Source organism: Haliaeetus albicilla, chromosome 18, assembly GCF_947461875.1.
Source record: "Haliaeetus albicilla chromosome 18, bHalAlb1.1, whole genome shotgun sequence".
NCBI lineage: Eukaryota > Metazoa > Chordata > Aves > Accipitriformes > Accipitridae > Haliaeetus > Haliaeetus albicilla.
Window position 1 is genome coordinate 15,415,956 of NC_091500.1, and position 25,670 is coordinate 15,441,625.

At 38.9% G+C, this 25,670-nt stretch overlaps 1 protein-coding gene across 6 annotated transcripts in view; it reads right to left on the reverse strand.

Annotated features, from left to right (window-relative positions):
- Nucleotides 1-25,670, reverse strand: part of LPIN1 (lipin 1) — an 85,180-nt gene that overhangs the window by 21,943 nt on the left and 37,567 nt on the right. For 5 of the 6 annotated variants that reach the window (XM_069805777.1, XM_069805778.1, XM_069805781.1 and 2 more), the window contains 10 exons: nt 18,810-19,010; nt 17,378-17,473; nt 15,782-16,116; nt 15,292-15,411; nt 9,095-9,224; nt 6,862-7,171; nt 5,259-5,352; nt 3,712-3,899; nt 2,468-2,561; nt 1,014-1,083 (listed from right to left, as the gene is read on the reverse strand). In XM_069805777.1, the coding sequence (XP_069661878.1) occupies nt 1,014-1,083; nt 2,468-2,561; nt 3,712-3,899; nt 5,259-5,352; nt 6,862-7,171; nt 9,095-9,224; nt 15,292-15,411; nt 15,782-16,116; nt 17,378-17,473; nt 18,810-19,010 (1,638 nt within the window). Of the gene's footprint in view, nt 1-1,013; nt 1,084-2,467; nt 2,562-3,711; nt 3,900-5,258; nt 5,353-6,861; nt 7,172-9,094; nt 9,225-14,030; nt 14,136-15,291; nt 15,412-15,781; nt 16,117-17,377; nt 17,474-18,809; nt 19,011-25,670 lie in introns of all 6 variants that reach the window. The other variant, XM_069805782.1, reaches the window with a different exon arrangement.

Below are 25,670 nucleotides of genomic sequence, written 5' to 3' on the forward strand. Positions count from 1 at the left end.
ATGATTACTAGAATATTTGCAGTAAAGCACAAAACATCTGGCTCTGTGACATCCTTGAAATTCAAGCCAGGTTTACCTGATGTTTGGGACTTTTAGAATCAATTTACTTTACATTGGGATGCTACAGCGCAGCTACGCACGACTGCGTACACAGGAAATGTGGCACTAAGAACGAACACTGGTACAGAACATTCTGGGCTGTGAAGAAATTTTTATTCCGCATTCATGGCAATAGAGATGGCATTTGAATTCACATAGATTAAACCCAAAGACATGTGAAGTGCTGCAAATGGCAGAAGGAAAGTTTAAGTTCCAAAATTTACTAAATCTATGGCTAACCGTGACAAAAAATAGTGCCAGTGCCGATACTACTTCTTTATATACGTTTACAGCAGTGTGTATTTCTGTCCTGAGCATCTGTGTGGCACCAGGTCATGTAAAATTGGACTAAGTTCAACAATGCATTTAATATAAGCCAACATATATAGCTGTCACATAGTTGTAGCTATCTGCACTGTCTACCTGAGTTGGTTATGAACAACCAACCAAGAAATAGAAAACTAGCAAGCTACAGGCCTTCCTTATCTAGTAGTTAAAGCTCACTCACCGACATTAAAATTCCTGGCCTCTATTTTTATTTGATAATATATGCTATATACAGATAAAATGGAAAGCAGTCACCAAGTATTCAGCTACAGCAAATACTAACATGGGTCAATATAATTTATGTTTACAATCCATATTACTGAAGGAAAACAGGAAGTTTTCCTTCTTCAAAATATTTGTAATGATCTTAGATTAGCAAGTAAATACTATTCACAGACCAAATTTAGTCCTGCTTGTTTAGCCTTTAGCATAAGCTAGATGAATGGTTATGTGTGGATAGATATTACTGATGTGCAGATTCTCTTGTACAACAACCCTCTTAATAAATAAACTATAATAATAATAAACGCCTTAATAAATGGCAGAACGTCACAACTCCTCTGACCAACCTTCATGTTCAATCTCACCTTTGGCAAAGGTTTCTGGAAAGCCTGCATTGCCAGCAGAAGGGGACCAGCTGTTGTCCAGTTGTAGTACCTGGGCATGCAACAGAGACAATTACTGCATTTTGTAATCCCAAGGTTCCAATTCACAATCTACCTAGTATTTATCATCTGGCAGGTTAAAGCCAAAGCCATGAAGCCTCTTTAGCACAGGTCAAACTCTGGCCTGCATCACTAATAGCAGACCCACCTTATTCCACAGTACGTTCACAGTTATTTATGGCATGTACTTTTCAAGGTGTGCAAGGGAAGCTAGGTCCTTAAGTAGAAGGGTATGTGTTGTACGTTCCTCATGTTGTTACTATACCTCATTATCACAGCATGAGCTACATTTTTCACAAGCTGTTTTCACTGTTTTTCCATCAAGGAACTACACAAAAGTTCAGGGCTGTAGTCTGTAGGATATCAAGTTTTTGCTATTATGTGCTGAATGTGGGTCAACTCTTGTTACAGACAGTAGGACAAATACAATATTATCATCCATCTGTCTAGGGAACCTGAAGCTCACATGACATCCAGAGAATATGACAGTGAGATCCTCACTAAGTACTCCACTCTTCCCAACATATCAGTAGGCAGGCAAACATTACCATCAAATTCAGAGAACTATGGCAGGGAAGCAGTAAGTGACTCACCTCAGACCACAGAGAGGGGCAGGTATGAGGCCGTAACGCACGCAATACAAACTATCACATCAGGATGCACCAGGCATGTCAGATTTGTATGAGCAATGTCTATGACTCAGGGTAGCCTAACCTCTAAGTGCAGCACAATGCCACGATGTCTCCTCTACTCTGTAACACTGTATGCCAGGTGCAAGGAGCTCTCAAGTTAAAACATCCTCCAAAAAGCTGCATCTGGCATAGACCATAGTGCTGCACTGATGCCAGCAATATAAACGCATGAAATAATATCTTAGCCTTGCAGAAATAGAAGTTTCATACTCGGTGGGCAAGTTTGACAAGTCTTGAAAAGCAATGCCTCCATAGAGGGATATTAGCAAAATATTCAGTATACACAGACAACCTGCTGGGTACAGAGTGCTTGCAAGCAGACTGCCATATCCCTGTAAAAATTATTCAAACTGGCTCAGGGCAAGCCTTAGCAAGTTCACATTCTGTTTCATTTTAGTCTGCCAATTGAGTGTGAACACTATTAGCATTTAATACTAGCTTCTTGAAATTCAAATTGTGTCAGTTAGCAGGTCATCTGAAACTGCTCTTTACTCTCAATTTAAAGGAAGAAAGGTAACTAGAAGAGCCTGAATTCGCTACAGAGTTGACTCTCTCTGGATGAATCTAAGCTACGAACATTCAAAACCTGTTTTTCAGCTACAGTGAACTGATCTAACACACTGAAGTGCCACAGAAGTGTTTTTGTTACAATAGCAAAATATTTTTTTCCTGAAATATACTTACTTATTTCCAATCTTAACCACAAGGTTAGGGTCGTCAATGATAGCAGGATTGTCCACAAACTGCTGATATGTTACTGCATGTTCTAAAAATTCTTCTGTGGGGGGAAAAAATTACATACATAAAGCATGCGTGTATAGATGCCTGGGATGGGCCAACCTAAACCTCTTAGCATCTCTCAGACACATAGGTTTGACACATTGACACATTCAGGGTCAGCCCTTCATTACCAGGGTGCTGAGATTAACAGTAATATAGAAGCAAGATCTTCAGAGACTCTCAGTCTCAGAAGATGCTGAGGGTTTCTTTGTTAGCTGCTGGGTGTCTTTCCTGTTCAAAATACAAGCTAAGTGAAAGCTCAGGGATGGAAGTGTGAGGGAGGAAAACCAAGCTTCTAAGCAAGGCAGGGAAGTACTTTGTCATGCCTTTCACTGATGCTCTGTCTGAGTTAGGAGCAGGAAATGATGGACTCAATCTATGTGTAACTCATAGCCAGAAACTTAATTATTACTTGTAAGGCCTTCAGCAAAATGAAAATATTTATGAATAAACACCCTTTCCACTGCCTGTGACTGCTTTCACAAAATCTATGTAATTCACAAGTGATCCAGATAACAAACACAATTCCAATAAATCACAGTATATTTGAAATGTTTTAATAACTAGCTTCTGAACAGCAATCAGTGTAGCATCAGTCTCATACAATTTTCAGAACTGCAGAAATTGCAAGTCTTAACACATTTATCTTCACATTATGCAGCTGGAAGTTTAAGGCACAGAGCATTGTAAATGATTTATCTAAAAGTCACACAAGAAATTGGAGGTAGAGCAGGAACTCAGGTTAAAGTTTCCAACTCCCCCTGCTAGTGTCCCCATTTACGGACCACCTTTTTCATTCCTGACACTAACAGCTGTGAATTTCCTAGCTTTATACTGCACCAAGTAGCAAAAGTACCATTAACAGTATTGTGATACAAAACGTAGTACTATCAGGAAATAAAAAGACCAATAAAATACCTTCAAAAAATTTCGTATACAGTGAATCATTAAAATGTGTTAAAAATCATAAGTCCTATATGTCTCCTATTTTAAGTATGAGAAATTCTAGGAAACTTATCATTACAGAAAAGTATTTATCTTCTCAACACATTCTTGAGTACAGCCACAGGAGGGCACTGCTTCCTCGGTCTAGGATGCTAAAACTTGGCTGACAGCACATGCCTGTAATTCAGAAAGTCATTCTGTACCTTTGGTTATTTCTTTGTTGTCAGTAAGGCCTCCACAGAGAGAAATAGCAATGGAGGGCAAATCTCGAATTCCATCCGAGGTACTTTCAACTCCACTGTCAACACCTGAGCTCCCGACAGACTGCGGAGACTGGCTGGCAGACTGCAGCCCCGTGTCGTTCGTGTTCTTGCATTGGACATTATCCCCACTGGAAAACAAAAAATCAGGAATTCAGTCTTCATGTATTCATTCCCAAATTCGCTCCCTTCAACAAACACCATTTATATCTGACACACACTTAATTAAAAAAAAAAAGAAAGAAAAAAAAAATTTTGCTTGTTTAAATTTTAGGGCAAAAGCAAAGTAGTATAGGCCTCATGTACCCTCAAATATTAAGATTGTTTCTACTTACTCACCTAAACTAAGCATGTATAATTATAGCTTCACTTATATATAAGAGATAGGAAAAATAAGACAATAAACTGTACAATCTTAGTAGACAAAATAATGCTACTATAAGCAGAGTTTATACTATTAGAACTGTTCCCACATAGGAACAAGAATAAACATATTAGTTTATTATTTAATTTATATTAATTATATAAACTGATAGCTAAGCCCAAAACAAAGGATGTGTATGTTTGCGTATTTGTATGCCATGTATATATAAATAAAATACTCTACATATAAACTACTAGGACTACAATTTTAAGAACCAATAAATCACTATACCCACTTAAAATCTGTGTATAGATGAGATCATTATTACAAAGTGCAGGCTCAAACTCTGCAATCCATTCCAGATTTATATGAATGTATTTTGAGAAAAGAATTTAATCCAACTTTTTTTTCTCCATATTGCTAATCTTTCTCAGTTTTATTGAAATGCTAATATTACAACAGCTGAGTTTAAGCAAGCAAGAAAGAAAAATAAAATATGCCAGCTACTTTAGTTGTTGCTCAATGACTTTAGTCAAATGACTAGAGTAAGACATGGAAAGAGGACTATAAATGTTATGAGAGACTCTAATAAAGATCAGAACAAGTTGGAAATTATATGTTCAGAATGCAATATTTTCATAAATCAATCTGTCATGCATCTTCCAAAAATTATTTTCTAACATTCATATTTATAGGTGATCACTCACAGAACAACAACATTGGAGCAATAATTTTGTGCTAATACTGTTAACAGTAAGATATGTTCTTCATGGTAATAAGCAAGGACATGGGGATAAAAATATCCCAAGGCCAATTGCTCTCCCAGGGCATGTGAATAACACTCACAAACATCAGTGTACATTACATAACAACCCACAATCAATATATGATGCTTAATTGACCAAAACAGAAAATCTGTTTCAAGCACACTTCTCAGGCCCAAATACAGAGCCTTCCAAAAGCTCTAATATTCCTTTCTACAGAGCCTTATTTTCCTTCTGCCTTCACCTCTGCTTGGACTCTGAAAAAAAAGGTCTTATCTGGTTGGCAATGAAGAGTTTGATCTAAATCTGGAAGGTGACAAGAGCTCTTTAAATAGTAAAAATATAAAGCAAACGACTTATACTTCTTGGGGAAATAAAGTGCAGCAACTTCTGGATCCATGTCAGTGAGGTCATCTAAATAGACACCATCAGCACCAAGATGCCGGCTTCGTTTGTCTGTAAAGGATGGCACAAATAAGCCTATTAATAAGCATTTTCTGAGTAACAAGCCAGAACTGTTATTACTGTTTAACTGTTCATTTTAAGATTGAGAAACCAGACAAGTTATAACAGTTTTTGAACTGTATTTGTATAAAAAGCCAAAAATTTCAAAATAAGTTGCTCATAAACATTGTTCAGACTTTGAATACACAAAATGGGATAGCAGAGGACTAGTTTTGAGATATGCTGAAGCCACCCTATCCCAGACAAAACCACTTGGAATTAGAAGTCAGTGGTCACTGTAGGAAAACAGCAAAAGGAAAACTTTCTGAGTATTTGCATAGGCCTGTTATCACAGTAAGGCAATCAGAGCATTTAATATCTGAGAACAAATCTTCAATCCCCCCTTGCAAAAGGGAAATAACACAACAGACTATACTAGAGTCGCTAATACACTATAACTGTCTTATTAAGGAGACAACACTCTGTTCAGCACATACAACTGATGTGTTGTGTGTGCACATGCACCATTGCAGGGGACAAGACAACCCTCCTAGGTCTTTCACTAGTACCAACACACAGTCATCACTGTCCTGTTGTTGCTGGTACATCTAGACAAGTAAGCACTGTAAGGCCAAAATCTAATTTGGAATTCATTCTAAAACCCAGGACTTCTCACTGTCCCAGTTTCCAACATCAAATATCAGAAAAGCAATCAGAAAAAAAGTTATGTAAAAACTGAATAGTAAGCAGAGTAACACTGTCATTTTTGTCTTCAAAGACAGTGAATGCATGGGGAAGTACCTAAGAAACTTGTATGTTTACTGATTAAAAAGCAGCTACACAAACTAGGCTTATATAGGGCTTACATAATTATAAAGAATAGTCACAGCTCTAAAACATAATATTTGTAAGCAAATAAATTTCATGTGAAGATTGTTAATACTGACTATAAAATACCATGGATATAGAGCCCAGACATTAAGAAGTAGAAAAGCAGACGGAGTTATACTTCACAAATTCAGGACAGGACATGTACCACACAGAACTGAAATTGCTCATGCAAAACAAAAGCACCTTATTTTATGGCAAATCTGTTGTTCATGCAAAAGAACAGCATTGTACTAGAGCAGAGAGGTTCCACAACTACCAGCAACACGTAACAACTCCGAATGTAGTCAGAGCAGGTGAAGCAGCAGATCTACAGTGTGCTTGTACCAAAAAGTGAAATCTCTCAATCTGTCAAATACGGATGAATTTGGAGCAAGTTTTGCAGTCTTGCTCATATGCACAGAGCTACCAAAAAATCCCGAACCAAGGAGAATCTTCTATCTTACTACATGGCTCCTGTGAACAGCCTGCTGCACAGCTCAGGTTTTGAAGGTTCTTTCCAAAGCTTATTCCTTTCTAGATCTGAAAGTGCCTTCAGGGCACAGATTAATTTATATGATAATGAGGTGCTTTATCACCAGGAAATTTAAAGACAAAATCATACATATAAAAGTGCAGAATCAACAGCTTTACCTTTCTTTCTGGAAGGGGAATCTGTCTTGCCAGCTGGTTGGGCTGAGCAAGCTGCAGCTTGTTTTATTTCTTCACTGGCAGGCAACGGTGGTACAACTGCTCCTGGAGACTCTGTCTCTGGCTTATTTGTCTCAGCTGGTAAGGGTTCACTTTCATCACCAGTTGCTGCATCTGCTTGTCCAAGGGCAGGTAGAGGAGACACAGTGTTAAACTCCTCTATAGGAGAACTCTGGATGACCCGAAAGTGAGTGCTTTCAGAAGGATTTACGTCCACCACGCTAGGTTCCTTTGCTTTGAGCAGAGAACTGGCCTGTGAGGAAAAATAAACAGATTGCTATAAAAAAAAAAAAAAGCTCTTTAATGCAACAGCCAGAGTTTAACCTGTTTTGTTCACTCCCGTGAGATCAGACTCTCAAGGTAACTAACCACAGCAGAAAGCCACCACTAACTGAGGTAGAGACTACAGTGTAGTAAAGATTTCTCTGCTGTGTGTTTGCTTGCACAAAATTCATCTGTATCTTGCGGCCAGGAAAGATTTGCTCTGCAATGAGCTCTACAGTCTTCATTTCCCGCTCACCTGCCCGGGAGCACATCACAGCTCTCACCCTGCCCTCCTCCCTTCCTGCACAAATCTTAGCTTTTCTTCAGATGGTAACCCTGACAAACATGAGAAGGGAGCACAGACCGGAGTCCTTACACAATCAGGATGCTCTTGGAGACCAGGACAGGGGAACACTGTCATTCATCCATACCCCAGATTTAGATTTTAAATCGCTTTATAGGAACAATGCTAGATCTTCTCTAAGTGTGGGACAAGAGGTGTTCTTACAGAGGGGAGCTGAACTCTTACAGCAGCAGCTTTACAGGTGCTATAACCTTCACGTCATAGCACACAAAGATCAACAGCATCCAAAGCATAACTCCCAGTTCAGGTATGGCGAGACCAACTCTGAATAGCTTGGCTAGGGACATATGCAGGGACTGCAGCGGGAAAAGCCTCCAGGAATAAGATTTGCAATACCCACCAGGCTGTGTGACTGGGATAAAAATGAAAAACCCAAATCTACTAACTGGAACCCTAAATTCTAGACTGGAAATGCCAATTTGAAACTCCTGCCTGGACCTGTGCACTTGAATTAGTTCTATGTACAGAAAACAGCTCCCAATTTCTTGTAATATACATAAGGAGAAGAATAATGCAGAGGTGATGGGACAGCTCATCTTTGGCCTACTAAAGAAGAGGCCAGAGCTCTTCTGAAGGAATGAAGAGTTCTGGATTTCCATCCCTGCTTTTGTCACTAGCTACCACCAGTGAATTAAAGATAAATTATAATAGTGCCTTTATAATTCTGGTGCCACCACCAGAACACAGAAGTCTTCTTTCTGAGGAGGATACCCACTTCCCTGGCCTGCAAAGCAGGAATTTTGTTTCTTTATACTGTTCCTGACCCCATCATACCTGCAGTCCTTTTTGCAGAGAATCCAACCCTCAGCAGAAGGGGCCAAACCCTGCACCTTCCCTGCCCCCATAGTTGCAGTATTTCACTGGAACCTGACCTTAATTTCTTGCACCCCAAAGCAGGTGTAAACCCTAAGTCTCCCCTTTCCTGTATGAATGCTCTGACTCCATAGCTATCGTAAGGAGCTGACCTGCAGCGTACGCAGCTGCACATGGCTACTGTGCAGCATGGGAGACGCTGCTGCTGGCACACTACAGATCCTGCCACCTAACCGGGCCAAACGGCTTCAGGCAGGAGACAGGCACCAAGACAGTCGGCTCAGCCAAGAGAACAGCAGGTCTGGGCACACAGAGATACAGAACTGCAGGTGTTTCTGGATGCTTATGTACTCAAGCAACCGATTTTAATTTTTGTGAATCACACTGCAAACGCCAAGCACCTAATTTCCATCTAAGACCATTTATGAATTTCAATGATTTACCAAAGGACATTGGATTTGATTTTATATGTTATTTAAGCTTCTAACTTTTACAAGACTAGGTCTCAGGAACTTCCTTCATTTTCAACTGTGTATCATCAGTGTTGAGTACATCTATGGCACAAGGTACCTTCCTGTACCTCCTAAGGAGCAAGATGCAATTCTTACATAAAACATTGCAATTTTATGTAAAAACAGGATCCATTCCCTCTTCAGCAGTCTGCAATAAAATAAGCCTGCGCCCCATTAAAGCACACTAGATGCTAGCAGGAATTAAACAAATTATGTTGGATACCTTTGCAGCCTGGGGTAGCTCTCCCCATGCCCAGTGCATGTGGGGATTATTCTTCAGTCCACTTCTGTCCGTAGGTTTACTGACTAATTCTGAGTCACTCTGAGGAGTAGGAGGGCGTGAACCTGATGGGCTGAAGAAAAACAAACAAAAAATACTACAAAACCAAAAGTAACCACAATGCACTAAGCACTGATATCCACCAGCCCAAAGCACTGAAGATCTAAATTATCATTAGCCAACTGAAACTGGGAAAGCATGGAAAAACAGTTTAAACAGTTCAGGAACCTCTTAGACTGGCATTCAGAGGTCTCATCCATTTTTCTGTAAGTGCTGTCACAGAAAGAGCATTAAGAAGCTGAAAGAGATGGAACAAGAGCACTGGACCTCAACATTTCAGGATTTTTATTTTTCTGTGTGGCAAAAAGAGTGGGGATGGTAGCACCAGCAGTAGATGAATAGATGTTAGTATTGTTATGATGGGTGTGAAGTGCAGAAATTACTCACTCACGTCAACAAGACACTTTAACCTTACTAAGTAATAAATTAGTCTAAGGAATCCAGCTGATTACTTCCTTCTACTAACTTGTTCAGTTCTACCCTTAGATGCATGTTTATAGGGAAACCAGCAGGAGAGCTATACAAAGAATTTGAGTTCTTCCAGTTCAAAAATATTTAACTGTTTGTTTTGCTGACTACTCAATATAAAATATTCAATAATTAATTAGTAAATTATCAGTTTGTAGCATATTTTTAATGTGGTGAAGTCAATGCAATGTCAAGTCAACCATTAATAAATGATGATTCACTGATTTCGACAAAGGGAAAAATTGTGATTATCTACTCTGCCTTTCTGCATACCGCAAGTCATAGATTTTCACCCAGAACCCCCTGAACAAAGCCCATTATTTTTTGTCTGAACCATAGCATGTCTTTGGTATACTTGTGCAGTCCTGATTTAAAAACTACAAGCAACAAAAGAATCTACAACATTCCTAAATCAAAGGTCCAAACTGAGTTACCTTCACTCTCAAAAACAAAAGGCTTCCTACATTTAATACAAATTGTTCATGTTTGATTTATTCTTTACCTTCTTCTGGATAAACTGAACATCGAAACCAGTTTTGCTCTTTCAATGTAAGGCAGTTTTGTAGAGCTAGATGGTAGGGAATTCATTGGTCACAGGAAAATAATTACTTCACGCTAACACAAAGCAGCTTTTAAAAAAAATCTGTGAATTTCACATCTGAAAAAATAGAAACCTAATTATCTACATCATTCCTTGTTTTCATTTATGTTGCAGTTAAGATATACTTTGAATATGGACAAATGCTATGACTTTTTAGCTAGATATAATTAAGTTATCTAACTAAACTATAAAATTTATAAGCAAAACCACTGTGGAAGATCTTTTTTGGTCCTAAGAGTTTCAAATTTTTATTAGTCCTTTAGTGTATAACCTACCATTTCACAGATGAAGGAATCAATACATGCAATTTAAAAAGTATTTTCAAGCTCTAAGGATTCAAGAAATGCCTGGTGGGTTTTTCAGCAACTTCTACATTTCCCAGTGACAAGTTTGTAGGATTTGCAGTATTTTCCATGCATCTAGGGCCCATTGAAACCTTGGAAATCAGGAGCCTGGTCACTTCAGAAAATCTCAGCAAGAAACAATGCTTCTACTGCTGCTTTAAGCCCAAAATATCTAGATTTAAGGAAGTGTTGTCACTGCACGATTTAATCTGTGCACTACACACATATTAACCTTCAAAATACCTACTGCTTACTTAGAAAAATCTCCAGTCTGGGCTTTTGGGGTATGTTCAGCCCAGGTTCACTTATACAGCCAACCTGAAAGAATACAGGCATTGCTTCAGTTTGGGCTGGAACCTCTGCATTTTGCACTGATAACACTGATGGGGGACGGGGGGGCCTCACCTTTTCCACAATTTTCCCTGAAAATACAGTTCCCTTGTACACACAACTGAGTGGGGAAGAAGCCCAGGCTGTTACTCAGGAACAAGAACCATGATGTATATTCCCAGGCACACACATGCAAGTACCAGAAATATGGCATTTGCATATGCACGTATGTTAAAACAGGGAGAGTTCTGCTCTGAGAAGGCTCTTGCTGCAAAAGGCTGCCCGATGATCCATGCACACATCTGGGTTATTGGTTCAGAATAGATACAGCTACAAGTATAACCCTGGTTAAGTTAGGAACAGGGGGAGCATCTAACCCCCAAAATATTACCCGCTCTCCCAAAACAAAGTACACAAAACACACACTATGTACTGAAAATTCAACACAAGCACAATGGAGACATCTTAATTCTCATTCTGTAAATACTACTTTTCTATACAATAAAATAAAAGGATTTAGTAGTAACAAAATGTTAGATCTTCAGAATTCTTTTCAGTTGATTTCTCCTTACAGATTAGTGTACAAATGCTAATACAACCTCAGGGTACACCAAAATTATCACTGCAATGTCCTTTTAATTTTAAAGCCCCAAGACCAAATCAGACTGCAAATATGCATCCACAAGGCAAACAGGGGGAAAATTATTTTGTTTCTATAAAAGGATACTAAAGCATTCTCATTCCTTATATCATCTGGAACATAAGCTGGGATTTTCTATGCCATCCACAAACATTAACACAGGGTTGGCGGCCTCCCGATGAGAGCTGGTTTTCCATTACAGAGAAATACCTTTACTTTTTTCTTCATATGCCATATTGCTGTTCAACACTCAATAGCTACTCTCGCCCACTAATATCCTTCTGGAACAGCAACAATAATCTCTGTAGTTTATGGATGCAGATGGCAATTATGTCTACTACAGTTCTGTTTGTATACTTCCTGTTTGTATAGTTCTGCTTCCATATGTAATGCCAGATGTCACCTCCTTTACCAGCACTGGGACTATTTTGGCCGCTATTCACTTCATACTATTGCCACCAAAGTAAAATTAGACTGAAGACTAATAAAGCTCACAATCACATTCCTTTAAATATTTTTAACTCAGGTCAAATTAAATCCTGAACTAATGTTATGCTTGCACTAAGGGTCAATAAGGCTGAATACCAAGACAGTATCCTGCAACTGCATCCACAGATCAGACTCAAAATGGGTTCTTTATTCCTTACACCACCAAGACATTTGTCTTGGGTGGAACTATGCCTTGCAATTCCCCTGTCCTTAAGTTAGGCACTGACCCAGCCCAGCTGAAATTCTCTTGCCTTACATAGATTGCCAAGATACTGCAGATCAAACTAGAGCCACCCATCCTGTCAACACTGCACAAGAAGGAAGGAAAATTTCAGTTCAGTCATTCAGATCAAGATATCTGATTCACATCCCATAAACACTGAATATTTGTGTCACAGTCCTTTCTATTCCTTAACAGCTATGATTGCACTTAATGTAATCCAATGCCAAAGAATTAGGAACTTGGCCTGTAGTTGGAAGTTCTGCAATAGAAAACCACGCTGATCTTCGCAGTGTTTCCCACTGAAAGCAGAGAGCCCTGAGAAAGCAGCAATGTACCTGAGAAAAAGTCCTGTCTTGAGGCCAAATAAACTGAGAAAAGATAGTCAGAAGGAAAGAGGCCTACCTCACATACATAACACAACAATAGCCGACAGCCTCTGAACCTCCTTTGAGGTGGCCATAATAGAGTTTCTTATTTCACATAGAGGAAAACATTTGCAGACGCAGAGGTGGCTTTACTCAGGCAAGTTACTACAAGCACTTTAGCTGTATATCTAGATTGCGGGACAGGTGAACTCCAGAGCAAAGTTCATGAAGCCACCCAGAGCACATCACTGCTCCATCCCAACCTGTGCACCTGCCTGCCCTTCCCATGAAAAACACCAAGGAGAACAGCCTTGAATGTCCCAGGATCTCACCTTCACTTGGTGTTGCAACATAGTCAGGTTAAAGAGGGCAGCCCTAGAAGCTGTGAAAACCTCAAGATTATCCATTTCGATACAGCCTTAGGCATCTGGTATGGCATCTATATTGAGATAAGCAATGAGCAATTTAGCCAGATTTACTACTCAAAGCTTCTCCAGCATTAATGGAGAATTGTAGAGGTCATAATCAGACACCTACTTTACGTTTTTTAACTGAGTTGCTGTGACTTCTCTCCACTGACTTAGTGGAGAGAAAGGGCCTTGCTGCAGAATCTTGAGACATCTCAAACTTAAGATATCATAAAAAGTCTTTGTATCCATTTTTAGCTCTGTAGAAAACAGTCCACAGTCAGAGCAAAGGCTTAAGTCTGGGTTTCCTAAACCTTAGACAAAATGCCTTTATCTGTTGTGTCATCTTTACTCTGTAAGATGCTACCCCACTGCAATCCAACAGTACAGAAAGTCTTCCCCTCCCCCAAACCAAGGAAAAAGGAAGAGAAGTTCTCTTTTGGTACTGGGCTCCTCCCACTATAAGTTTTGCACTCCTTATAGCTCACTTACTCTCCTAGGCCTTTGTTTTGCTTTTACTTTTGCAACCTATGCACAAGCAAACAACTCAGGAAAACCATGGGATAAAAACATCATAAAATATACACTGACTGTAAAAAGCCACATGGAAACATCAATCTTCAGAGGAATATAAGCTTTCACTAGCTAAGTTCTTCCTTTTTTTATCATCTTAATCAACTTCAGTCTTAAACCAGGTTTTCATTGGCTTCATTTTATATTGGCCACCCTCATTCAACAGATGATTCAGCAAGGTAACTTACCTCCAGTCAACACCCACAAAGCAGCAAGGAGAGGAAGTGGTTTTCAATGTCACTTTCTTTCAAAGTGTCTGGGTTAGCAATAAGTGCAGTTATAAGTTCAACAAAGTTCACATACTATTGTGTTAGAAGTGTATTAATGTGTTAAAAGGATTAAAGAGCAGCCCAGAAAAGAGGGAGGACAACTGTTCTACCTGTCTGGAGAAAAGTGAGAAGGTTGTTGGGGACAAGAGTTAGACAGGCCTCCATCTGCTGGAACAGCGAGAAGAGAGGATTGCCCTGTGCAATCTATAGGCTTACTGGACAGCACAGCATGTTGGTAGAAAGAAAAACAGGGTGTCATTATTCACAAGTGCTGATTAACATAAGCTTATTGTGCACTAGCTACATGAATGCTGAATTTACATCTAGAGTTTTCAATATCCAGAATACTGCAATCCAGAAACAAACAGAACATACAGTTCAAAAAGCCATCAAAGGGGCAGGGTATTGACACATGCTATCACCAGACTGGTGAAGCTAGTCACATTAAGCTTTACAGTCAGCGGAGAAAGCTTCTTCCAGAATGCAATTCAAAACCTTTAAATTAAGCCCTTGCTCTGAAATAATCTCCTTGCCCTCCCTTCCTCTGCCCCTCAACTACAGAGGCAGTATATTGAGATTAGACTACTTAGGATAAGGCCTTGTGAATATCACTCCAGTCCCACAGTCTGCATGGAGGATGTGGGGCACATGTGCACAGGAGCACACACACACAGAGACTTCATTGGAATTATAATGCAATACACATTAAGCGAAAAATTGTCGTTTTTTGACAGCGTTACACAGACAAAAGAAAGGAGGTCCAAACTGATCTGTTTTGACATCAAAGGTCTACACGTGCACACAAATACACATACAGGAAAAAGTAAGCAAATTACTGTATGTGTTCTTTTCACACAATAAATATTTCTATCTAACTGTGCAATTCAATAGATTACCTATGAAAGTGACACAAAAAAGCTCATATTCTCATTCATTACAAAAAAAAAAAACAACTTATTTTTATAAATCAACTCCAATCTTGCAAGTTCTTAAAAGAATTACACCCAAAGTACTAGAGATTTATATGCCTGCATTCACTGAAGTCCTTACAAGGTGCATGCATCAGGCAAAGATTCAGATTCCACAAAATGTTCATCCTCTCTACAGTATTTATATGCAGTGACATTAACAGATATATTCTTCAGAATTTGTGGACCTGCATTTGTATGCATGCATTTGCTGAATCAAGGACAAAGCTAACCTGAAGTTTTTGTACACTATCTGATTTCAACTATAGAAGGCATTCATCTAGTAGTCAACAGTGACCATGTTTGATACCAAAATTTTTAGTAAGATGCCATATAGCACTAGCATATAGGACATTAATGGAAAGAGGAAGATTACTTTGAACTGTACTAGCAGAAAAAGTACCTTTGAAGAGGTGACCATTCTCCATCTGAATGAGGATAAGATGCAGACTGAGAAAACGCAGAAACGGCAGGAGCCTTTGTGTCAGACACATCATCAACAAACACATCTGGAACAGGGATCCTGGGTATAGGGAAAGACGTGACATTTAAAAACCATACTTGATTACTGAACTGTCATATACTTCAGGTAACAAAAAAAAACCCTACTGCAGAGAATTACTATAACCTGAACTAAAAGGAGATAGAGAAATATTATCTGATTCACACCTTCTAGTTCACAGCATGACGAAGGACTATTCTCATGTTTTCAATGTCATTTTCATTATTTTTGTTACTAACATTCCCAATAGCTTTCTAGCCTAAAGCTTTTTCTTTAAGAAACATGTTCATCAGCCATGTAAACTGACTTAGAAATTACTGTTAGAATGTATGGAATGGAACATTAACCCAGCAGTAGGTTTCCATTACATATCTCAATTCCACTGTGATACCTTAAATTGTCCAATGGTTCTTTTTCTTCCTCTGAGCTAATCTCTATAGGAAACATGTCTTCATCTTCTGATGTGTCTCCATTGTCTTCTCTTTTTAAGCTGTCTATTTTATGGGTAGACTTCCTCCTCTTCTTCCTCCTTTTTTTCACAGAGCTACAGACTGGTGATGTTTCAGTAGAAGGCTGGGATCCATGGGCTTGGACTGGTACTTGTGAGGATGCACTAGTGTCCAGGTTTCTTATCCTGTCTATGGAGTTCCTCTTCAGCTGAGCTTCCATTAAAGCAGTTCCCTCAGACAGAATGGGAGATGTAGAGAGATGATAAGGAATCACCTCCTGAGAAAGAAAAAATTCAAACCATGCAACATATTAGTTCTTCCACCGGTCATAAATCTGGTTCTAAAATCTATGCACGATTGCCAAAATCTAAGTCATTTATTCCTCAGAAAAGTAACAAAGATTAGACATCTGGATGCTCAGTATGATCCATACAATTTCCATACAGCATATAGAAATTGTTCCATAGCTGCATCTCCTTAGACAAGCCAGGACAATATTCGTAGTAAAGAGGATCCTCTGAGCATCCAATATTGGCCAGGTTATGGCATGAATCTCTATCCACCTGATGCTAGATACAGAGCAGAAACAAAATCCTAGTTTATAACCTGAACATTTTGTAAAATCCAGTCCTCCTTCACAACTCAGATGACAGATAGTAGTTAGATAAGTCAGCAGTTTATAACTAGGTCACACAAATATCCCCTTATTCAATCATATATATACACACATCTCTAGACACTCATGGAAGTATTTCTAGCAATTTTCAGTCACCAATAATTGTTACCACCCAGAAGATTTAAATATAAAGATCAGAAGATTTAAACAAAGATACAGAGATGATTAATGCACATGCACACAGCTCTCACCTGAAACTAGTAATATGGTATTCCATGTAAGAATCTGAAAACTTATCCCACCCTGGACAGTGACAAAAATTATTTGGGATATCTGAAGAGAAATGCCTGTAAAAAGCTTTTCTTATGTTACATTATGCGTGAACTATTCAAAATTAGTGGGACCATAACTTACATAGGCTAGTATTTAATCACACAGCACAACAGCAGGCATTCTCATTTAAATATAATTCCACATGAATAATAGTTGCAAGATCACATCTTTGGTAAGTACCAGAATTACTGTGTGCACAGATGTTTACAGGGCATGCGCACTTTTACTGGCAGTCTGATGAGTGCATATGTTCAAAGTAGAGATTTCTACAAAAAACAGGTCCATGAACATATTAACATCTGTTGTACACATCTTCGGAGCATGTGAACTCTGTGCATGTTATTTCCGTTCACTCACTGCCATGCACATAAACCATGATTTATTTTTCAGTTACGTGATTACCTTCTTTACATTTTTCCAAATCTCAGCAATTCAAAACCCGAAGTAACTGCATAGTATGGAATTTCCATAGCAGAAAATTGTCCAGAAACTTTCAAAACTATAAAATGGGTAAAGGTATATTTTTCAACAAAATTCCTAAACTCAAAACTGACTCTGAATTTTTAACAAATTAGAATTAGAATCTCACCTGATCATTATCCATCTCCTGCACAAAAAAGGCCTCTCCATTGTCTCCTAGTTTCATGTGCAAATCTACAGCCTCTCCATTAATTTCTATGTCAACCTGGAAGACAATAAATATATTCTCATATGAAAAAAAAGTTATTTTAGGTACACAGTTCCTGTACAGCTATCCTACTGCTGTCACTGCGCAAATGCTTCTCAGGAAGTGTAGGAAACCTTATAATAAACACAAAATAGTAACTTCTCTGTTTCTCTCCTCACCCCTTCACAATGCTGTCAATTGTCAAAAAGTTTTTCTAACTTGTCCAGCTCATTCCTCTCTTGCGCCTCTACTCAGGAAGGTTTATAGCCATTATATAAAGCCCTGAATCTTTTAAAGTGTAATTCCGAATGCTTCACTCGCCACACAAATCTTTTTGCTCTTTTAATTCATAGCCTAATTTTGAATTGTGCAAGAAGTACTTCCACATGCAAATTCTTAATATACTGCCTTTCAAAGTCATTAAACGGACTTCTTTTTACACTACAAGAAGCACAAATAAGAAAAATTGGTTTATGTTCTCGACACAATTCATGTGTCTATGTCTTCTGCACATTTATCTCGCTGCTATACAGCCCCAACTATTTCCATGTCTTCTCAGGAGGATCTCTCTCTTTGCCTATACCCGTTCTTGCCACTGACTCCATTTTCACTGTATTTTTTTTTTTTTGAGACTTGGGACAAGTCTACATTTATGTTATATTTCAGGATACAGTATACTATTGGCACAGTAACATTTTCAACTCTTATCCATTCTAAATATTGGAATTCCTTTCTGATTTATGTAAGAATTGAACAAAGTCCATGATGATGTTACGATTTTTCTGCTGAGCAATTATAGCTACATTAGAACCTAGACTGTATGTAGTTACAAATTATTTCCTCAAATAATCTGTCATGTACTACTCACCAGCAACTTCGCATCTGTTATCATATTGCCAGGTCACCCAGCCTGGTTACATTTATCTCAAAGTCCTCACTGCTTTTTCTAGCTTCAGTTAACCTCAACATTCTGTTACCTAAAAATATTCCTTCATTATTATCTCCCTTTTTGTAACTATCATTGAACACTTTAAACAAAGGGGTCTTAATACACAGTCACTGATGAAATCTAGCATAGGCCCAAATTAGCACATTCCAAATTTTGCTTTATTGAAAATAAATGTTACAACTGTCATGGCTTGTTTTGTTTTTATTATAGTCAATGTCTCACAAATTATGCTTTGAAATGCAAGAATCAGTAACAACCATTTTAATTGAAATTTGCCTCAATCTGGGCACTTTATAAAGAGTGTCTAAAGAAAACCTTGACTAGTGTACCACAGAACATTCAGTAATTTTCATGCCATTAGAGTTAACCCACAGACAGAAATATCAAAATTGTCAATTTTCTTACCACTTTCTCCCTAGAGCGCAGAACTCCCATTTTCCCAAAGCGTACGTGGAAAGGGGAACACTGAAGATTTCCATCTGGCTGACGTACAACAATTACATCTATACATCCTGACAATGTGGCTGGGTTTAATCCCTTATAGAGCTCCTTCACAGTTACAAACACTTGCCCTGCTAACTGTCCAACGTAATTCATGGTTTGGACCTGAAAGCAAAAGACAGAACAAATAAGATTTTGATCCCTGCTTTATAGAGACATTTAAGCAGTGGGGTGTTCTCCTGTTTCACAAATTAACAACTTCACAGAGACCTAATTTACTTACAACTGATGCGTGTTTGTAAAGAGCTATTAAAAGATAAAAGCAAAAGAGACCTTCTAAGTCAGAGAATTGTAACAACTTTGAAAAGTTCATAAAATCACTTGTGTTCACAACCACTGTCAGACTTTTAGACTCTGCAGCTCATAAATGTCTCCAATTATCTCTGAAGAGAAAAGCATTATTTCCAAAATAACATCTCCTCCTATCATTTATCATGCCCTCAACACCAAATATACTTTTCTCATGTATTCTGACAGGCTTTTAAGGGCAGGGCAAGTGAATGGTTTTAAGCAGATCTAATTTTCCACTACGCTGAAGTCAAAGACTATTTTCCTGCTTTACAAGGATTTCTCCCATTAAAAGATTATAATACGCACAATAGATATGCATTAAGGTTTCACAAGCCACCTTTAATAGAGAGCATCTGAACTTTAGAGTGCTTCCCAATGCAACTTTACTGTTCTTGGTTTAAAACAGCCTTTTAGTACCAGCAGGTTTATTAAAAATAAGGCATGTGTTGATGGTTGAAGTGATTGACAATTTCCCCTGCTCCTGGATTTATTTAGTATTTAGCATTTAGTTTCCTGCTTCTACTCTCTTAATGCACATCCTGTTTATGACCCATTAATACACTTAGTCCCCTAGATGGGACAGCATGCACACTTAGACATACTTAAAAGTTCAAAAAGTTTTTTAAGGGCTCTCAAAATATGAATTAATTTAAGCAGACACCTTCCTGAACAGTACAGATTTTAAGGACTCCCAGTGTCTATTTTTTTCATTATTTTTCCAACATCTCTTGCAGATTTTAAGATACTGATTTTAGCAAAGTCTTTGTGCACTCAGTATAAAGCATATGCCTCACATACAAGTTCTTTGCTAGGCTGTACTACATCACCTGCACATCAATAAAAGAGACACTTGCAGGGTAGGCAATGCTAAAACTCCCATTGATGGTGATGAGGACAGCACTGAGCTCAGAGTTTGAGAGACAGCCACTGCACTGACCTACGTGGCATGTGTTAATCAGCATCATCTGCTACAATGGAGACTGTCATCTGTGTTCTTTCATAAACAACAAAAAGATGTAAGTGAAATGCTGTAGAAATAGCTCCAATTTTTCACTGTGATTTATACTTGAAAAAAAACTATTAAAAGAATACAGTGGAAGCATTACAGTAAAAAACTGGACAGTAGAAAATGCTATAATTAAGGCTGGTCTCTTCATGCATAGCTGTTCTAATTAATTAATGATCACCTGCATTTTTTTCCAAAAGTCCCTTCACAAAGAAGCTTTGCTTTCTTCTCTGTTTCTATTGCAATACACGGGTATCAGGACACAAACTATGCTCTGAAGGAAGAATTATTTATGTTCTTTTGGGCTTTATGATAGTCATCACTACATTACCCGTGTAAAGCGATGATGGTCACCTCATCTGACAACTGGAGAGCTGAATCACAAAAAGATTAAGATTAAAAGCAGGCACCAACTTTGGAAACCAAACAGACTTTTTTGAAGTATTTAGTATACAGGATGTTAACTAATAAAAGAACAATCCCTAAATACTGTCTGGAGAAGCATTTCTGCACAGCCCTTAATTCAGGCACTAGCAAGTGCCACCTACTGAAAAGTCAACACATGAAAACTTCATGGCAGAAAGAGCAATTATATTCAGTTCTCCAGCATTCAAGTGGTATTAGCACTTGTGGGCTCCTATTATACATTAGGAACACACCTTCCTGAACGCAAATCTGGTGGTAAGCTGTTTCATAGGAAACTGCACTTGAAACTCACGTCCCACTCTATGCTGTGTCACAGAACAACAGGTTGAACGGACCTCTAGAGGTCACCTGGTCCAAAAATCCCCCCAAAGGAGGTCTAACTTGGACCAGGGTGCCCATGGCCTTGGTCCCATTGAGTTCTCAATGTCTTCAAGCATGGAGATTTCTCAGCCTCCCTGCACTCCTGTTCCTATGTTTGCCTGTCCTCACAGCAAAAATTTTCTTCCCAATATCTAACCTAAATTTCCCTTGTTGCAACTTGTGCCTGCTGTCTCTTGTCCTATCACTATGCACCTCTAAGATTCCAGCTCCGTTTCCTCTATACCCCCCAAGAGGTAACTGAATACCCTGAAGACTGAACAAAACCAGCTCTCCCAGCCTCTCATTTAAATCATAAACTCTTAGCCCCCTAATTATCTTGGTGGCCATCATCTGAACTCTTTAAAAAGCTGGCACCACACAGGCACAGACGTAAGTTCAGAAGTGAGCCTCCAGGGTGACAGATGGAAGCAAACTTTTAAAATTATCCCTTTGCTTTGGAAAAATAGTTCAGTTTCTATTGGGGATTTTTCTAACTTAAAGCACAATAAGAAACACATTTCTTATTGAGCTATGATTAAATTTAAAGACGGCTACAACTAGAATCAAAGTTATACAACGTCGTTCACCCCAGTTAATGCTTGGTCTGCTGTAGCAACAAAATTTCTAGGTGCAAAACAGCCGCAACTTCCTTGGGGAAGGAGTTGCTGGGACAGTACAAGTACATAGACCCCATTGTTCGGGAGAGTTACGGACAAACAATCCAAATATGAGGACTCACACATCCTCTTAACAAGTTACACCTGCAGGTCTCCTAAACTCCTACACAGAGACTTTTGCAACTATTCTTGTCCACAACAAATCTTAGCCACAGTGCCCGCCCTGTCTTAGGACACAGAGATTATTTTTATACTCATGAATTTAAAAAGTTAGACACCATTCTCAAGCTCTGAGGCCAACTAGCACAGCACAGCTTGCTTCCATACAGTGAAAATCCCTTATAACTTAAAAAGAAAGTGCCACATTCAAACTGTCAGCTGGTGATGGGCACTCCTTTCAAGCTGGGCTGAACCTGGCCAGTACAACAGAAGCACTGCAGGATTAAAAAACAGACTGGGAGACTAATCACATAAACCCTACTTCCTCAGGAAGCCAGACAAAAATAGGCTTATATTTCAAATGTAGGGAACAAAAGATGCTCTAGTTAAAATGGGGGAGAGTTCAGAAATTGGACTCTAATGGATATAGGCCCTTTACCCTAACTTTTATACATGCCAACCAAAGCTGAGATTGTTTGGAGTCTGAGGTTTGTAAATTTATACTCCAAACTTAAAGTCAGTCCACGCTATGTCAGTACTCCAGGAAACCAACATTCCTCAAACCCCAGAGAGACTGCATGTGGGTTTGGAGCAACATTTTACTCTGGCCACTCCAAGAAGTCTTTCACTTACTAACCAGGTAGCAGCAACTTTAGCAGTAAACATGAGTTTACATCATGGGTTAAACCCCCAGTGCCTGCGTATTAATTATACTGAATTTAGTAAAACTCTTGTTCTCATACCATGCTAGTGGACATAGCACAGAATATTTTTTGCTGCTGGGAAAATCTAGAATCCTTTTGATCTAAGCTTGCAGCGAGTGAGAACAGTCTGTACTGCTTCTGTCAGGATTTTCAAATGGCTTGAGTTTTGTTCTTTGCCAGGAGACACTCCACAGCTCTACATTATGCATCTGTTATGAAATTAAAAGTATTTTCTAGTATAATTTTTAATGTCAATTTAACTAGCATTACCTGCCAGGAGGCTCAGAAAATTTCCAACTCTTTTGATAGTTAAAGACAGCAGTCATTTTTCAGAATTGATCATCTCATGGAAAACTAAGTGAAAAATAAATAGCTAGGTGTTCCCTTATTACTTAACTGATTTATTAACTTAGCAAAGATTGACCTAACGAAGTTAATTCTTTAAAGTCCCGCTCTACTGGATGCCACAGCAAGATCAAATGCAATGTCATCTAGATAATCCACCTCTTTCATACATGTACACCAGACTATGTCCTAATTCCACTGAAAAAGCTAGTAATTGTACCCTTCATGGCCCACTTTTTACAGCCCAGCTCTTCCCCAGACCATTTCATCTTTCTTTACCATATTTTGTAAAATAAAATACTAAAAGCCATAGGAACTAAAGGCCTTTTTTCCTTTTGCAAGATCCAGTGTCTCCTCAGGTGCCACAACAAAATAACAACAGGTTAGATATTCACACACATCCAAATTACTTAGGGATACAAGTGCTATTCAACATGCTCTAAAGATGGACAGTTTTTGAGGGGAAAAAAAAAAAAACCCACCACAAAAACATGATTTAGGTAGCATGCTGTATGGGTGATTAAAAACTGGAACACACTTCCACTGGAAGACTGGAAATCTCCAGTACAGAAAAATTGGAAGAGCAGGATAAATATTTGTTGGGACTGGTTTAGGACCAGGCAATTGTAATCTTTGGGACAGAGATTGTCACTGTGCCTGTGTCCAAAGCAGTAAACCAAACCATATCACATCACAGACCTGACCATTACAATTTGGTCACCTATACTCAAATCTATTTAAATTACAAAATCTGCTTCTGGTACCTTTTAGGCATAGGCCAATAAGCACTCTCCCAACAATACCCAGGCACAACTAATGAGATAAGATGGACTGGGGACTAGTCCCATGGCCAGTTAAGAAGTAGTCACCTTTAAAGCTTAAGAGAGCTTTCTAGAATAGATGTGAACAGATGGTGCTAGCTGGTGTGGCCAACAAGAACAGACTTTGGCACCATTTCGTTCTCTAGCAGGGATGTAACATTTAGGTCCCTTTCAGCCCCTTTTCTCAGGTTCTACAGTTATGACTGCGCACTGGTTTTGTAGGCCATGAGAGTAAGATTTGTAGCAATGGTAAACATAACACAAACCAAATGCTTACCACAAAGAAAAACAATTGCTCACCACCTGCTGACCGATGCCCAGTTAGTTCCCAAGCAGTGGCCCCCAGCCATCATTCCCCCGGTTTATATACTGGGCATGACATCACATGGTATGGAATACCCCTTTGGCCAGTTTGGGTCAGCTGTCCTGGCTGTGTCCCCTCCCAACGTCTTGTGTCCCTCCAGCCTTCTTGCTGGCTGGGCATGAGAAGCTGAAAAATCCTTGACTTAGTCTAAACACTACTCAGCAACAACTGAAAACATCAGTGTGTTATCAACATTCTTCTCATCCTAAATCCAAAACACAGCACTATACCAGCTACTAGGAAAGCAATTAACTCTACCCCAGCCAAAACCAGGACAATAAGCACAAAACAAGTCAGCCTTCCTAAGAACTTCTCCTTACAACTTGCGAAATTGTGAAAGGGAGCGAAAAATTGATGGGTCAGCGTTCAGTTCAAATAAATCGCTGCAGCTCTGCTGCTGACACTGAAACTATGACAATTTTACAGACCTGATCCATCTGGTCCCCTGATCTGCCCTTGGCTTCTGTTTAGAAGACACAAAGCTTGAGAGAGACCAGACTATAATTAGGAATCAGACTGTCGCACCTTCAAGAGAATTATTCCCCATTTACAAAAAAGTAAATGACAATATTTCAAAGACTCCTAGGTAAGTGCTTACTGCCACTTTTTTATTACATATCAAACATTTATTTTCTTGACTCTGAAGCAATTCAGTTTTGTTTGCAGCATTGAACACCAGCTCCCTCTACAGAAATTAATGGAATTTTACTATTGACATATATTTTACCATGAAAAACAGTATCAGAAGTCACATTCTAAAAAAAGTGATAAAAACGTAGGGGAGAGAAGGAAGTACTTCAGATGAAGATTCCCTAGATGGATTTCTTCAAAATTAAGCTTAGCCCTTCATGTCTGTACCACAACCATAGTAATGATGACTTAACTACAGAAGCTCATAATAACTAGCATTCTATAATTTTTCAAAGAGGTACTTCTGTTTATTAGTAAATGGTCAACACATTGTAAAGCCACTAATGTCATGTGACCACCACATTCAAACCTCTTAATATTTTAACTCACTTTGGGTTGGAAACCAAAAATTATTAATCATTAAGAACTTTTGAAAGCCTTTTTCTTAACTATTTGTTAGCTCCTACATCAATCCAACCCAAGGTCACTGTCATGAATTCCCATCCCATTTTCTTGAGTAAATTCCCAGCCAAAACCCTGAAGTTACGCATTTCTCAGAGCAAAAATCACATCCTGGATTTACTTTCTCTAGAGGACCAGTGAAGGCACTGCACAGGACTTGAGACCTCAGTTTAGGTCCCTACTTTCCTATAAGATTCCAACATTGTCTTGGGCAAGTTACAAAGGCTTAGATCTTTAGAGGGTGTTTAACTTCCATTGGTTTCAAGCAAGGTCTATCACTGTGGCTACATCTCAACTCCGGCATGCCAAGCTCATCACAGCGAGACATAGACAAGCACTCTCCTTGCATATTCTTTTTCCGGGAAAAGGAAACCTGGATGCATGACCTGGAAGGGAGCCATAAGCAGCCATGACCCTGATTTGGACAAGTTGTTGAGGGGGAACTCCAGAGCACTCTGCTGAGCAGCGTGATTCTGGTTGTTCTGTAAATAGGAGAGTAAACTCTGTCCAAACCTGATGATGTGCACATTTCTTCCAGACATCCCCATAGTCACAGAGCACATTCCTGCAGGTGATTTGA